The 17,022-nt window shown below is 39.7% G+C and overlaps 1 protein-coding gene across 5 annotated transcripts; it reads right to left on the bottom strand.

Moving 5' to 3' along the window:
- Nucleotides 1-13,187: 13,187 nt before the first annotated feature.
- On the bottom strand, nt 13,188-16,814 carry LOC131236206 (probable methyltransferase PMT2). Of its 5 annotated transcripts, none has more exons than XM_058233338.1 (4): nt 16,602-16,814; nt 15,544-15,644; nt 14,917-15,127; nt 13,188-13,312 (listed from the first exon to the last, which is right to left on the bottom strand). In XM_058233338.1, exons 2-4 carry the CDS (start codon nt 15,568-15,570, stop codon nt 13,275-13,277), a joined length of 276 nt encoding a protein of 91 aa, XP_058089321.1. In that variant the 5' UTR covers nt 15,571-15,644; nt 16,602-16,814; the 3' UTR covers nt 13,188-13,274. The 5 variants fall into 5 exon arrangements, with proteins under 5 accessions (XP_058089321.1, XP_058089319.1, XP_058089320.1 ...); XM_058233336.1 differs by lacking the exon at nt 13,188-13,312 and adding an exon at nt 13,434-13,803 and having other exon boundaries at nt 16,602-16,813; XM_058233337.1 differs by lacking the exon at nt 13,188-13,312 and adding an exon at nt 13,434-13,803 and having other exon boundaries at nt 16,617-16,813.
- Between the last annotated feature and the right edge of the window lie 208 nt (nt 16,815-17,022).

The following is a 17,022-nucleotide window of genomic DNA, read 5'->3' as shown; positions in this document are numbered from 1 at the left end:
CAACCCACCTAGGAAGTAGTCTAGGTTTGGTTTGAGCTTGGGCGTTGATTTTTAAACCCAACTGCATATGGCCAAGTTTTGGCCTAGGATGTTCAATAGCTTGGCCCAATGGATCAGATTTGGGTGTGGTAGGTGGAATTGGTCTGACTTTCGTAGCTTTTTCCAGCCAAGTTGGACATGGGGCCTATGATTCTGGACCATGGCAAGCTTAGATTGATACAAGGTTGGGTTATAGTTGGAAAAATGAGGAGTGATAGTATAGATCTTTCTCATTGGATAATTTCATCACCGGCAGGTTGGTCCAAAGCTATGGCGAGGAATTTACTATCGTATATAGTCTATTATAGTGAATCATGTGTGTGACATCCAACCCGTCTAAAAGGTGCACCTCACTATGAAAATTGATGTCCCACGATAAGACCAATCCAATCATCAGGTGGGTCACACCATGATTTTCATAGCCAATCCAACTAAGCAGAGATTAAAGGCCCATATATAGTAATCGAGTCAGATCTGTCCCTTAAAGAACCTAGATGAAAGGCCTAAATCTGGTATATCATAACTCACCAAAAATTGGCAGAGATCTACATCGTTTTGATCCGTTCACAGACGGCTCAGATCTACTATTCTATCCATTAGTCATCATCCTGGAAAGAGTCTCTTAGTTAGATGTGACCATTGCTCTCCAACAAGTGAACTGTTCGGATCTGTCGATATGTCTCATTGTTGGCTGGATGATGTAGATCCAAGCATCCCATAGTGCAAGATGCATGTTGATCGGTTACCATCATCTATAGATTCAATCAGATGAACTCTTTTGTTTGTTTGTTTGTTTTAATCCTTAGGGCGGGGCAGGGATTGAAATTTAGCCCCTTGTATGGGCTGGGACAATGATGAATGGTCCAGATTGGCCTGTTGGTCTAATTCAATCATCACAAGCAGTCCACCATTATACAAAAAGAATGGATTGTCGAAGGACACCTGTGAGCGGACGCTGCTTATCTGCAACCCGGAACAAGAGATTGGACGGGACCCTGACCATGGGACCCACCTCAATGTATGCATTGTATATCCATGCCATCTATCCATTTTTCCAGCTTAATTTAGGTCATAGTCCCAAAAATTAAGTAGGTATAAATATCAGATGACCACATTAAAAGAAACAGTGTTCATTGACCATTAAAAAAAATGTGGGTCAAAAAAGTTTTTGATCAAGCTGATATTTGTGTTTTCCTTTCATCCAGGTCTTTGTGACCTTATCAAAAGGATAGATGGAAAATAATCATTACGAGTAGACGTATGAACGTTAACAAGTTTTTAATTGTGGGTGTTCAATGACCACTGTTTCCTGTGGGGTCGTCCAGTTAAGATTTTATCTCCTTCATTTTTTAAATCATGTCCTAAAATAAGCCGGAAAAACGGATGGACGGCTTGGATATACAATGCATACATTGAGGTAGGCCCCATGGTCAGGGTCCCACCTTTGGGTCCCCTTTTGAGCAGTTCCCATTCTTAATGCATGCGTTGTAGGAAGCCGCTCGGTGGCTCTGGGTCAACTGACAGTGATAGAAATTTTTATGAGTCCGGATCCTCTGTTATCTCGTCAACAGGGAATTCCTGTTACCCTAATGGTTTGGCGTCCGAAGCTTTATTTTGTTTTTTTTTTTTCTTTTCTTTTCTTTTAAGTGAGTGGTGATGTGGACCAATAAAGATTAGGGTAACAGGAAATCCCTGATGACCAGATAACAGAGGATCCCGACTCAATTTTTATATGATGGGACACATCGTTAGAAGAAGATTTAATAGGAAAAAAAATAATAATCTAAGATTGGGCTATTTCAAGCCGCAAGGGGCCAGCCAGCCACATTGCGGAGGGAAGTAGCTCAGGCCCTGGCCCAGCTTATTTCCATACTTACCTACGGCCCAAAAATCTCTTAGATTAGAAGATCCAGCACCTGGATAGTGCAACCAAGGCTATATATATATGTGTGTGTGGTTTAGGTCGATGATGCGGTCGGGCTCATGGAAACTTCCCATGAGGTTGAGCTGTGTAGGCCCCCCACCGTGATGTGTGTTGAACATCAACACCATCAGTCAGATGTACCATTCCATGGTGGGCCTCGAGCTTAAAAATCAAGTCAATCCATGACTTGTGTGGGCCACACCACATACAAAAGTTGAGAGGGGTTACCCTTCTATTAAAACATTCATAATCATTTGTTGGGCCCACTAAGATGTGGTTCACAAATCTAGCCCATCCATTATGTGTGTCCCACTTGGATGAGGGGTTAGACCAAGTTTCAAATACATCCAAATTTTAAGTTGGCCCCACCAAGTGCTTTTATATGTTTTAGGCATGTCTTCACATGATTTTAGATGGTGTGGCCTACCTGAGTTTCATATACAGCTGATTTTTGGAATATCCCATAATTTAAAGGGGACTCATCAAATGCATGGTATCGAGTTCGACATCCATCATGATGGGGCCCACACAACTCGACCTTATGGGAACTTATGTGCAGTTATATATATATATATATATATATATATATATATATATATATATATATATATATATATATATATATATATATATATATATGGGAAAAGGTACTATGCGCTCGACCTCACGATAAGCTCCCGTGAGGTCAAGCTGTGTGGTCCCCACCGTGATGCGTGTCGACCATCAACATCGTGCATTTGATGGGTGCCCTCTAAATTATGGGATATCCTAAAAATCAGCCATATACAGAACTCAGGTGGGCCATACCATCTAAAATCATGTGAAGACACCGTTAAAACATATAAAAGCACTTGGTGGGGCCCACCTGAGTTTTGAATGCTGCTGAAACTTGGTCTGAACCCTCATCCAAGTGGGACACACATAATGGATGGGATGCATTTGCAAACCACATCTCGGTGGGCCCAAAAAATGATTATGAATGTTTTAATGGTGCACGGCCCCTCCCCACTTCTGTATGTGGTGTGGCCCACGCAAGTCACGGATTGACTTGATTTTTGAGACCTAGGCCCACGATGGAATGATGCATCTGACTGATGGGGTAGATGTTCGAAACGCATCACGGTGGGGCCCACACAGCTCGACCTCATGGGACGAACTCGTGAGGTCGAGCGCATAATACATTTTCCCTATATATATATATATATATATATATATAAAGCTGTGCATAATTTCTCATAAATTCTTGTGAGAACTTTTTGAAAACATATTACACTTGTGAGCCCAAAATCTGAATGGTATACGTGATCCAACACTCAATGAAACTCTAACATGGTAAAAGTGTTGCATCACATGGATAGTTTAAATGTTCGACACACATGACGGTGGACCCACAAGGCTTGACCTCAAGAGAAGTTCCCATGAGGTGGACCGCATTCCATTTCTATATATATTGCACACTTCTCATTTGTTGAAAATTCGAACGGTCCATGTGATGCGGCACCCAATGAAACCTTATGAGACCAATTTTCACTTTGATCCAAAACTTTAGTGGGCTATAGCAAAGAGAGATGCAAATCAAGGGAGGAAACTATTTTCTTTTACCATGGCCCTCCAAAGTTAGGGTTTCGTTGAATGTTGGATTATGTATACCATTCAGATTTTGGGCTCACATGTGTAATTATTTTCAAAAAGTTCTCACAAGAATTTACAACAAGCAACTTAATATATATATATATATATATATATATATATATATATATATATATATATATATATATGGAAAAGGTACTATGCGCTCGACCTCACGATAAGCTCCTGTGAGGTCGAGCTGTGTGGGCCCCACCGTGATGCGTGTCGACCATCAACACCGTGCATTTGATGGGTCCCCTCCAAATTATGGGATATCCCAAAAATCAGCCGTATACGAAACTCAAGTGGGCCATACCATCTAACATCATGTGAAGACACCATTAAAACATATAAAAGCACTTGGTGGGGCCCACCTGAGTTTTGAATGTTGCTGAAACTTGGTCTAAACCCTCATCCAAGTGGGACACACATAATGGATGGGCTGGATTTGCAAACCACATCTCGGTGGGCCCAAAAAATGATTATGAATGTTTTAATGGTCCACGGCCCCTCCCCACTTCTGTATGTGGTGTGGCCCACACAAGTCACGAATTGACTTGATTTTTAAGACCTAGGCCCACGATGGAATGGTGCATCTGACTGATGGGGTAGATGTTCGAAACGCATCACGGTGGGGCCCACACAGCTCAACTTCATGGGACGGACTCGTGAGGTCAAGCGCATAGTACCTTTTCCCATATATATATATATATATATATATATATATATATATATATATATATATATATATATATGGAAAAGGTTCTATGAGGTTGAGCTCATAGGAACTTCCCATGAGGTCAAGCTATGTGGGCCCCACCATGATATGTGTTAAACATCAACACTGTGCATTTGATGGGTCCCCTTTAAATTATGGGATATCCCAAAAATCAGCCATATACAGAACTCAGGTGGGCCATACCATCTAAAATCATGTGAAGACATGCTTAAAACATATAAAAGCACTTGGTGGGGCCCACCTAAAATTTGGATGCGTCTAAAATTGGTCCGACCCCTCATCCAAATGGGACACACATAATGGATGGGCTGGATTTGTGAACCACATCTCGGTAAGCCCAACAAATGATTATGAATGTTTTTAGTGGCAAGAAACCCTCTCAACTTTTGTATGAGTTGTGGCCCACACAAGTCACGGATTGACTTGATTTTTAAGCCCTAGACCTACCATGGATTGGTGCATCTTACTGATGGGGTAGATGTTCAACATGCATCACGCTGGGCCCACACAACTCGACTGCATGGGAAGTTCCCATGAGGTCAACCTCGTAGTACCATGTGTGGGAGGGGGGGGATGGAACTATATATGTGTGTGTGTGTGTGTGTGTAGACACCTCACCTAGGATAGCATCTTGAGAAAACTAGAACAATCTGGAAACCTTGATCATATCCTAAACCAAACCCCTAATCTCAGCCTAAAACCCTGACCGCACCGTAAACCAAAGCCTATTCCCAGTCCAAACCCTAATCGAACCCTAAACCTAGTCCGAACCAGAACCACAGCCTAAACCACAAACCGAGCTTAAACCCTAGCCCAAAACCCTGCCTAAACCATAACCTTAGCCGAACCCTAGATTTAACCCTAATCCAAACCCCTACCATCACCCAAGCTAAAGCGTATCAATACAAACTCTAAAAGTACACCCAACCATTTTGAGCCAAAATCCCGAAAGAAGACTTTAGGCCGAACCAGAGCACCGAAGAAAGCCCATAAACCAGAGCCTGGACCAAACCCAGCCCGGGCAGTAGTCGGACTACCGCGGGCAGTAATTTGACTGCTGCACCTTATCCAACAGGTGTCTCATCTGGGCACACAGTTGTCCCCCATCCCAAAGTCAACTTTTATATGGAATTACTCCTATAGTTCACCATATTTACCCTTTTACCTATATTCAAGAGCCCATAAGAGCATGTTACATGACATTTCTCTCTCAACCAATCCCAAACTGTCATGTCAGCTTTTTCCCTTCACAAACCCAGCAATTACCACAATGCCATCCCAAAAGGCTATAAATAACTCTCTCCTCTTCACATTATCCAAGATAGAGAGACAGAGATGGAGAGAGAGAGAGAGCGAGAGAGAGAGAGAGTGAGAAGGAGCTCTAAGCTTCCAAGAGCCAATTTTTCAGCTACCCTTTAGCCTCCTCTCAACCACCTCGATCTCACAAGTCAAGCCTGGATTGATCATAGTGTAGTCCATGTCCTAGCCAACTCAAGATCAAGCGAAAGATCATTTTATTTTTCGAAGCAATCATCAAAACATTTCTACCCTTCTCAACCCCCTACTTCTCTAGATCGATTGCGAATGTATGATCTGTGACTTGCCGTACATCGGATCCTGTCACATCAAAAACTCCTAGTAATGTAATCCATTTTTCTTTACGTTTACATAAGCATTATCACATCCGCCTCTAAACACACCCCCGGACGAATGTTCTGTGGTTTATCGGAATCTCAGATCTTGCTGCATCAAAAACCGGCGTGTGCCTAGTCCTACTCCAACCATATTATTCATTCCTTGAGATTTCCTACCACACCAAGTAGAGACCGTACACTTTTACGAACAAAGAGGGTGCCTGACACCTTCTCTCTTTGTGACCGAGGTCCCTTACTCGGGATCTCAGACTGTAGACCAGGAGTCAATTTAAGGCAAGAGGATCTTCAGATTTCTCTAGCCTTACACATTCCGCAAGTTCTAGCCGACTGCGGTATTTTGAGATTAAGTAACTAATGGTGACTCCAAACTTACAATTAAAGTCATATCCCCTACAAAATCAAAACAAGATCGCTTAAAAGCGTGGGCGTCGATCTCCTAGCGTTCACAGAATGACGACTCCACTAGGGACTTGCTAGAGCATACTAGCTAAGACCCAACTTGAAAGTGTGTGGTATTCCAATCTCAAGATACATTCTTCATACATTGTATACAAAAAACAACAAATCAATATTTGGCTTACACTTGTTTGGATATCAATTCGAGCTATGACTACTCAATCCCGTGCGGCTATGACTACTCATGAAGAAGAGCCGATAGTTCTGCCAAACCTTAAGCATCGGCACCAACATCGGCACCTGCACCGGGACTGACACTAGCACCTCCAATGACTCGCATAGACTTACCAGCTTTTGCAACCATGAATGAGATGGCTCAAAATCTCAAGGCGATGCAGGAGCTACTGCTTCACCTAGTATCAAGCGTCATACTGAACATGCAGGCAACACAACCTAGTATTCAAAACAATTCAATCCCACAAACTCCTTTTGCTTTCTCACTCATTCCTCTAGCAAATACTGTTCTTCCTTTCCCTACAGAATCATCACAAGATCATCAACATCAGCATACAAATGAGAGCAACCCTCCCGTACATCTCCCAACACATTACATAGCACATCTCCCCGGAAACGAGAACAACAATCAAATCGCAGCACAGGCTCCCCCTAACGGGAGTCACAGACAAGAGCTAGCGGATGCCCACGAAGGAGGCCAGTTTCGAGTCCAATTTACTCCCCCTAATGGGGGTCACATTCCAGATTTGGTAGATACCCCGAGCGGGAGCCATTTTCGTACATCACACCCTCCCCCAAAAGGGAGTGGAATTCAGTTTCAGTTACCTCCCGCCACTGGGAGTCCATCTTCTTACCAACAACCCTCCATTCTTGGAAACCAGAGGGTCGTTGAAATTGACCCTTATGAGGAGGAAGCGGCCCAAGCCTTACAGCAAGGGGCAAGATACCCACAGGCCAACAAATCAGAAATCGAGGGGCTATGGGAACAACTGCAAATGGTGCAACATCAGCTGCAAAGGCAACAAGGAGTGGATCAACCATCTACTAAATTAAGGGACTTATGTCCCTGTCTGGATATTAGGGTACCTCAAAACTTCGAGGTGTCAAAGTTCAAAAGATATGACAGTAGCGGGTGCCCCACAACACATATAAAAGCCTTTTGTGGGGAACTTAATTCAATAGTTAGGAATGATGGGACCTTGATATAGCTTTTCGAGAAATCCCTCAAGGGCGACGCTTTAGACTAGTACATATCACTGAATAGCCATCAGATTATAACTTGGGAAAGACTTTCCCAAGCATTCATTGACAGATTATCTTATAATCTGAACATGGCTCCGAGAAGAGCAGATCTGGTCGCCTTGAGACAAAAAACTGACGAATCATTGTCTGCATATGTGGGACGATGGCTAGCCATGGCCGCCCGGATGAGAAACCCCATCGATGATGAGGAACAGATATCTATGATCATCCATTTAACAAATTCGAACATCTTCGGATATTTGATTTCGTACACATATGCGAACTTATCTTAGCTCATCTGAGTTAGGAAATAAGTAGAAGCTGGGATAAGAGCCGGAACCATCTCCCCATGGCCGCATCAAGCTCCCTCAATCAAAAGAAACAAATTTGAAGGGAAGCCCATCAGGTATGGGAATAGAAACGGCATTGCTCCTATGTAACGCACCACGAAAGTCAACAATATCGTCGCAACCACTCAAGGCAACCAATACACTCCGCAATCGGAGACACATCAAAACAGACATTACCAACCACAGCAAACCCAACAAGGATATAAGGCACAGCCGCCCCTACAACAACAGCAACAGCCTAGGGGAAATGCGCAATGCCCATACAAGCAAGTGATGTTGGGCAGAAAGTTCACACCATTGGCACAAACATATAGTCAGATCATGACAATGTTAGTGCAAAGCAACTTCTGACACCACTCCAACCTCAACCTCCGCCAAATCCCTTACCCGCAAGTTACAATAAGAATGAGTATTGCGCATATCACCAATCTCGAGGCCATCCAACCGACCGATGTTTCCCCTTGAAACACATGGTCCAGGATTTGATCGAAAGCCAGAAGATTACAATCACCCCATAGGCTAATACTACGGCTCAGGCCAACATCCTCCATAATCCTCTTCAATCACATTAAGGAGGACCTAACACATCAGGCACCTCTACCGTCAACAACATTGAGGAAGGACGTCCCGCGTACTCCTTCCTACATCACTCTATACAAGCAATCATGCTCGATACGGTAAATCGGACATGGGGATACCAACAGGTGCCTCCACCTGAATAACAAGTATTTCTTAAAGCAGCATCAACAGTGCAACCTCTCATCCTCCAAGGAGCATCTCCGACATACAACAGATCAAACTCTCAGCCTCTCGTTCTGCAAAAGGCACCACCGGTATCCAATAGATCAAACTCTTAACCTCTCGTTCTGCAATGGGCACTACCAGTATCCAACATATCAAACTCTCAGCCTCTCGTTTCATCTCCCGTATATCCAAACAGGTCAAACTCTAAACACTACCAAAAAAGGGGCAAAGGCTACGGATAAAATCCGTAGCCATAGACCTATGGCTACGGTTTTAGTCCGTAGCTAGTCCGTAACACGACCGTCGTCGTAGGTGTCGTAACAATAGGTCTGGAACCTATGGCTACGGATTTAATCCGTAGCTATAGGTTAAACAGCTACAGATATAATCCGTAGTAATTATATCTGTAGAGAAAACTTCAAACAGCTATGGATATTATTTATAGCTGAAAGTCCGTAGCAATATGCCAAAATTGAAAAGGCTACACCTGTCTGATTAGTGGCTACGGTCAATATCCGTAACTATATTGTACACTGAAAAATTAAATCATTTATTCATTCAATTACCACCTGTATAATCATTCATTCATTCAATTACAATCATTCATTCATTCAATTACAATCCTTCATTCAATCAATTACATCATTCATTCAATCAATTACAATTACAATCAATTACAATTACAATTACAATAATGCTGAAAATACAAATCTTTGGCTTCATTAGAGAAATGTGCTCGACTTCTCCCTGAAATTTCAACAGCTTCATATATTCCATCATCCTACAAACAGTCATGTTATTCATAAATTAGAATGCCCATTGGGGAAAAGAAAGACTGAAAGAAGTGCATCACGTATAACCACTTTTTTTTTTCTTAATGAATTAAAAAAAAAAAACTCAAAGAGGAATGAAATTGACACAAAAGAAATGGTCTCACCATATGATTATTGGTTTTGGTTTTGGTTTAGGTTATAGGTTTAAGTTAAGGTTAGGTTATAGGTTATAATTAAGTTTAGGTTATAGGTTAAGGTTTAGGTTATAGGTTTAGGTTTAGGTTTAGGTTTAGGTTTAGGTTTAGGTTATAGGTTATAGCTTTTGGAAACTTGATTATAAGTTATAGCTTTTGGGAACTCGATTATAGGTTAAGGTTTAGGTTTAAGAAATCGGGTTCGGGTTTGGGATTGGGTTTAGGTTTTAGTTTTCAAGTTTAGGTTTAGGTTAAGGAGTTGAAATTAGGATTAGGTGTAGGTTTGGGTTTAAGGATTTGAGAATACATTTAGGTTTTAAGTTTAAGTTTAAGTTAAAGGTTTAGGGAAAGGTTATAAGTTTACGTTAGGTTTAGGTTTAGGTTTAAGTTTAGGTTATAAGTTATAGCTTTAGGGAATTGAGAATGGGTTATGGTTTAGGTTTAAGAAATCGGGTTCAAGTTCAGGATTAGGTTTAAGTTTGGATTTTCAAGTTTAGGTTTAGGTTTAGATTAGGGAGTTGAGATTAGGATTAGGTGTAGGTTTAGATTTAGGGAATTGAGTTTAGGTTATAGGTTTAGGGAGATGTTAGGTTTAGGTTATAGGTTTTGGGATTTGGGAATAGTTTAAGGTTATAAGTATATGTTTAGGTTAGGTTATAGGTTAAGGTTTAGAGATTTGAGTTTAGGTTATAGGATTCAGTTACGGTTTAGGTTTAGGTTATAGGTTTTGAGATTTGAGAATGGGTTCGGGTTTAGGTTATAGGTTTTGGTTTTGGTTTAGGTTATAGGTTTTTGGATTTGAGAATGGGTTCGGGTTTATGTTATAGGTTTTGGTTTTGGTTTACGTTATAGGTTTTGATTTATGTTATAGGTTATAGGTTTATGTTAAGGTTTAGGTTTAGGTTATAGGTTTTGAAATTTAAGAATGAGTTTAAGTTTAAGTTATAGGTTTTGGTTTTGGTTTAGGTTATAGGTTTAGGTTTAGGTTATAGGTTTTGGGATTTGAGAATGGGTTCGGGCTTAGGTTATAGGTTTTGGCTTTGGTTTAGGTTATTGGTTTTGGTTTAGGTTATAGGTTATAGGTTTAGGTTAAGGTTTAAGTTTAGGTTATAGGTTTGGGATTTGAGAATGGGTTCGGGTTTAGGTTATAAGTTTTGGTTTTAGTTTAGGTTATAGGTTTTGGGATTTGAGAATGGGTTCGGGTTTAGGTTATAAGTTTTGGTTTTGGTTTAGGTTTACGTTATAGGTTTTTGGATTTGAGAATGGGTTATGGTTTAGGTTTAGGAAATCAGGTTCAGGTTCGGGATTGGGTTTAAGTTTGGGTTTTCAAGTTTAGGTTTAGGTTTAGGTTAGGGAATTGAGATTAGGATTAGGTGTAGGTTTAGCTTTAGGGAATTGAGTTTAGGTTATAGGTTTAGGGAAAGGTTAGGTTTAGGTTATAGGTTTTGGGATTTAAAAATAGTTTTAGGTTATAAGTATAGGTTTAGGTTAGGTTATAGGTTAAGGTTTAGGGATTTGAGTTTAGGCTATAGGTTTAGGTTTAGGTCTAGGTTTAGGTTTAGGGAATTGAGTTTAGGTTATAGGTTTAGGGAAAGGTTAGGTTTAGGTTATAGGTTTTGGGATTTGGGAATAGTTTTAGGTTATAAGTATAAGTCTAAGTTAGGTTATAGGTTAAGGTTTAGGGATTTGAGTTTAGGCTATAGGTTTAGGTTTAGGTCTAGGTTTAGGGATTTGATTTTAGGTTATAGGTTTAGGTTTAGGTTTAGGTTTGGGTTTTGGGATTTAAGAATGGGTTCGGGTTTAGGTTATAGGTTTTGGTTTTGGTTTAGGTTATAGGTTTTGGGATTTGATAATGGGTTCGGGTTTAGGTTATAGGTTATAGGTTTTGGTTTTGGTTTAGGTTATAGGTTTTGATTTAGGTTATAGGTTATAGGTTATAGATTTAGGTTAAGGTTTAGGTTTAGGTTAAAGGTTTTGGGATTTGAGAATGGGTTCGGATTTAGGTTATAGGTTTTGGTTATAGGTTATAGGTTTAGGTTAAGTTTTAGGTTTAGGTTATAGGTTTTGGGATTTGAGAATGAGTTCGGGTTTAGGTTATAGGTTTTGGTTTTAGTTTAAGTTATAGGTTTTGCGATTTGATAATGGGTTCGGGTTTATGTTAGGTTTTGGATTTGGTTTAGGTTTAGGTTAAAGGTTAACGGTTTAGGTTAAGGTTTAGGTTTAGGTTATAGGTTTTTGGATTTGAGAATGGGTTTGGGTTTAGGCTATAGGTTTTGGTTTTGGTTTAGGTTATAGGTTTTGGTTTAGGTTATAGGTTTTAGGTTTAGGTTATAGCTTATAGGATTTGAGAATGTGTTCGGGTTTAGGATTTAGGATATAGGTTTTGGTTTAGGTTAAGGGTATGGTCCTTGTAAATACAGATATAAACACGGCCATCCGGCGCTGATGGTCAGGCTCTTCCAATGCTATCCATAAAAAATGGATAGCTTCATCATGGTCATAACAGCGGTTCCCTCATTCCAAGGACCCTCGCTCATCCGAATAGCTCCGACGCACTTTAGGGTCTGCTCCATTAATTTCGAGCAAATATATAAACACGGCCTGTCCAAATGGTCAGGCCCCTCCAATGCTGTCCATAGGAAATGGACAGCTTCATCATGGTCATAACAGCGGTTCCCACCTTCTAGGGAGCCCCGCTCATCCGGATAGCTCCGACGCACATTCGGGTCTGCTCCATTAATTTTGAGCAAATTTAATGGAGCAAATACATAACCACTTGGCCCCAAATACTTATTTTATAAAAGAAAATTTCTCCTATTTTCTCAAATTTTCCATTTCGATCTTTTTTGGCCCAAATCTATGTCAATGCATGAGAATCATGCATAAACATGGATTTTAAGCAAAATACATGAGAAAAATTACAACATATATATCATCCACATGATATCACATAATGTATTGTTTGATGAACTACACATGTGCATTCTTGACAAGAGACGTACCAGTGCTTGAATCTGAAATATGCAGCTCCAACCCTCCCACATACAACATCCACTTGAAAGAATGCGCATAACCGTCATGCTTGAGTAATCAATACAGGAATGTACAAGTAAAACCATAAAACTAGAAATACTCATTGCATTTTCAGGATCTCTTCCATAGTTGACGATTCATTCTAAAGCTCTTCTCCCTCCTCCTTTACCCGGGCTTGGGATCGGTAATGCAAGGAGTTACATTGGCGGAGTTAAAAAAGGGCTTAGGCTCCATTTGGTTTTCAAAAAAAAAATATTTTTATAAATACTAATGTGATGACCAAATGGAGCCTAAGACTATAAATACGTTCAAATATAGAGTACAAAATTCATTCAATATTAAAAAAATAAAAAAACAAGTGCCAAATTAGTTCAAAATTAGTTCAAAATGCACACAACAAGTTCAAAATTAGTTCAAAATGCACACAACACATGTTCAATTAACATTATAATGACAACCACATTAGCTTTAGCTACCCAGATACAGATTATAGGCAGGTAGAAACCTAGTTATCCTTTAGCTAATGACAACCAACCTGAATTCACACGTTCACTGCAAGGCCCACCTGATGGACAAGACCTATATTTAAAACAAGCATAAATTGACTACACAGTACGAGAAGACTTATTTCCGCAAGCACAGGGTATTTTCCTGCTATTATGGTAAGCCTAAAACAAGTGGAGAAATTTTCAAAAGCAAATAACAAAAGCAACATTTCATAAGCAGGATTTATAAAAACAACATTCCTTCCTAAAAAGCATAAATCCCGTAAAAAGTTTGTTCAAAACAAAACAGAATCACAATTTTTTTTTTAAAAAAAGTTAGGTAAAACAGAGTATATATCCTCATCCCCTTAGAACATGTAGACATACGAAACTCTGGATCAAAAACAGCCACTTAGCCAACAGAGACTGGCAGCATCTGAACCAAACAAGAACATATATCATGTACCTCATCATCATCACCTTTGAATTCTCCTATTGTTGTTCTTTGGGAGTTAGTAGTGAAGAGTCATCATCATCATCACAACCACCACCTTGTCCCAGCAATTTTTGTTGGCTTTTGGAGTCCTATTTCACCAATCATTCCTATCTAAGGCCCAGATCAGAAATAGGAACTCTCATGATTGCTTGGTGAAATTTTGAAATAGTACAGGATGATATGAATTGGATAAAGTCTTCAGAAACTAGCTATTCAGACCATATGGAGATGAATACCTGTACTTTAAAGCAAATAGCACCCTGCCAAATTAAATACTTCTTGGAAGTTGAAGTTATTAGAGATCCATATACTTTAAAGGTATTAATAGATAATACCAAATCTGGCCACTGTTGACATTTTTAGAAGAATTATAAGAAGGGAAGTACAAGCTCCACCAATGAGGTCAATCAATCACAGTGTGAAGAGCATCGCACATCAGTGTCTTATGAATATCTTTTGCAGTCTTGAGTTCCAAAAGGATGTTAATAGATGTTTTCCAGAGCTAAGATTTTCTTGATGTAAACAAGTGTAAGTAGATCCATCAGAAAGAAATCCCAGATGAATAACCATATCTGGTTGTATCAGTGCTGGAAGGTCAAGTAGCAACTGCCAGATAAGTCCTAGAATATAGAAGACATGCATAAAATCAACAAAAAGTTATGAAGAGACTTAGATCTAGGTTGCTCCCTACGGTTCCAAGTTCCAATCACATGCAGCGGCAATAAGTTTAGTAATAGGGGTACCTTGGTAGAAGAGTTCATCTACTAAAATTTCATATACTTGTTAAAATAGCTCCACCAATAGAAAAGAGCTTACTCAATTGCCATGAATTGATTGGACTAAATTTAGGAGCGACTTGGAAAAGGTTAACATGATTCGCAATGCAAGATTCATTGTAAAGTTAACATTATAACATTGAAAGATACACAAGCATACAAATTTTAATTTATAAAGTAGTAAAAAAAAAAAGAAGAAGAAGAAAAAGAGGACCCAGCATGCTATATGAGGCAAACTGTTAGGCAGTTAGAAAGCAGCATGAGCAGAGATTTGGGTGTTGTAGAGATGAGAATGTGGAGATGAAACTGTGTGAAGACAACGATAAGTTTAGAAGCTGCAGTATGGTTTTTTTTTTCCTAATGAAAATGGCTCTATTGTTAGCTGGTACATAATTTAAGTCATATGTTATTTTAAGTAATACTCACCATTTGCTTCCCATGGGATTAAGCAACGCGAACAGTGAGCCATGTCAAAGGCTCTAGATAGGTAAGGGAGCTGTATGGTTCCAAGCACACCAATAACTGCAGGCACACCTCTTTCCAAAGCAAATTGCACTTGTGCCTCATGTGAGTCCCTCAGTGCAAAGGACATTGCCAATACATTTCTTTTCAACAAGTAAGCACCCCAGCTTGCAACCTGTGCACAGTTTCAAAGTTAGCTGATAAACTACAACTAACGCGGTATCCTGAAAACTGTCGTGTACTAAAAAACTGGCCCAGTCAGATCGACTCCATCCAACTTGGTTGACTTTAATCAGTAACTTGGTTAAAAATTAACCAGAATTGGTTGGAGCACATTCCATCCAAGGTGTGGTCCATCAGATCAACAAGTTGGATCACCGGACCATGCCCGCACTTGTAAATAGGTATAATTGATTTCTTCTACATGACCATTTAAGGTTATTGACATTTACAGCCATTAAAGTATTCCAAGAACTTTTTTTAAAGTAGTACAAGAACATAAATATGAACTTTAAAAGCTGGTAGCAGTAAGTGATGAATGAAAAGGAATGAGCTTTCAAATCCAGTACACAAAGAATTGAGATACCATACCTTGAAGTAGCAGACATGAGAAGGCATTGGTAACGTCGAGGGACATGTGGGATAAGGGCTTTTAAGTCATCTTCATAGCCATATGACAAAAGGAGATCTGCCTGAAATCAAATATAAATCAAGTATTATTCTTGCAAAAGAAACCACACACACAAACACACCCAAAAACCCACATTCCATAGTTGAATAAAAGAGGAGACAAGTAGGTAAAACTTAACATCAATAAAACCTTGATACCATCTAATACATTTTGAAATGCATTTAAATGAAAAAGATAAAGATGGAGAAACTTTTCAAAATTAACAAGATTTAAAAATTAAAACAATTCGAGCTTCGACTAATATGAAGCATGTGTAAGTGTCAAGTTTCTAAACCAAAAACCAAACAACAAGCTAGGCACCATATAAACCTCTTGGACAAAATCAACCTGACACTAAAGTTTGGAGATGCTAAGCACAAAGTTATATCGTGCTAAAAACAAGAGTAAGAGTGATTTTCTTAGACAGTGGGTGGTAAGTGTGTGAAATGGAATGAACTGAAAAGGCATTTAGAAGAATTCAGCATACCCTAAAACCAGTGTCCAGTGCAGTCCTGACAGTCCCATTGGCAATTGGGTTGACAGAAGCAAGTTGTTTGATGAGCCTCAGCAATAACCGGTGTTTACTTACCTGGAATGGACCAGACTGTCGCATTGGTTGAGATCAGAACTCATCACTGAAACAGGACGGGTTTTGGCTGGGACTGAAACTCCTCAGTGAAATGGGTCAGTTCACCAAAAATACAAGAATACCATTTTATTTAGAACATGAAAGTTCACCAATCAAAGCTCAAACACAACATGCATTCACAAGAGACAATACAGGTCAGGCAACCAGATCAAAATCGAATTGAACTTGAACTCAATGATGTTCTATAAGGAAATAATCGATACTTAGCATGCATTTGACTTAACACAACACAACATAGATCAATACTAGAGGAAAAAATATGCAACAAAACCATGAAAAAGAATAACAAAGAATCCACTAATCAAAATCGAAGAAGCCCCGGGCCCATACCTGCTAGTAGCTTACCTCCAACAAAAGAGGGCGTATTTTGACATGAATGGGCAATGTGGACACAAAACTCAAACATAACCATGAGACTTCATCACTCCATGAAGTTAAACATCTATTAGATGTCTTTCTCCATAATATATCCACGTAATAAGGGCCAAGTGAATAGCTAGGCAACATGTGAACAACAGATTGATGTTTAACAGCAGCGTCAGTTATAACTTGTAAATGCGTTAGGTATATAAAAAGTACGTAATGCAGACAAAAAAAATTTGATGTGCTAAACATTCCTTAAGGAGCTTGTTTTCTAAGAAAAGGGAAGCTCATCATACCAGTCGAGATATTGTGATTACCAGAAGCATGGGAATACACATTGCCCATGTAATTGAGGGAATATTGTTTCAATCTGCACCTCCCGCAGAGG

Source organism: Magnolia sinica, unplaced genomic scaffold (genome assembly GCF_029962835.1).
Source record: "Magnolia sinica isolate HGM2019 unplaced genomic scaffold, MsV1 ctg293, whole genome shotgun sequence".
NCBI lineage: Eukaryota > Viridiplantae > Streptophyta > Magnoliopsida > Magnoliales > Magnoliaceae > Magnolia > Magnolia sinica.
Note: the sequence above shows the minus strand (reverse complement) of the source record. Positions and strands in the feature narration are given on the sequence as shown.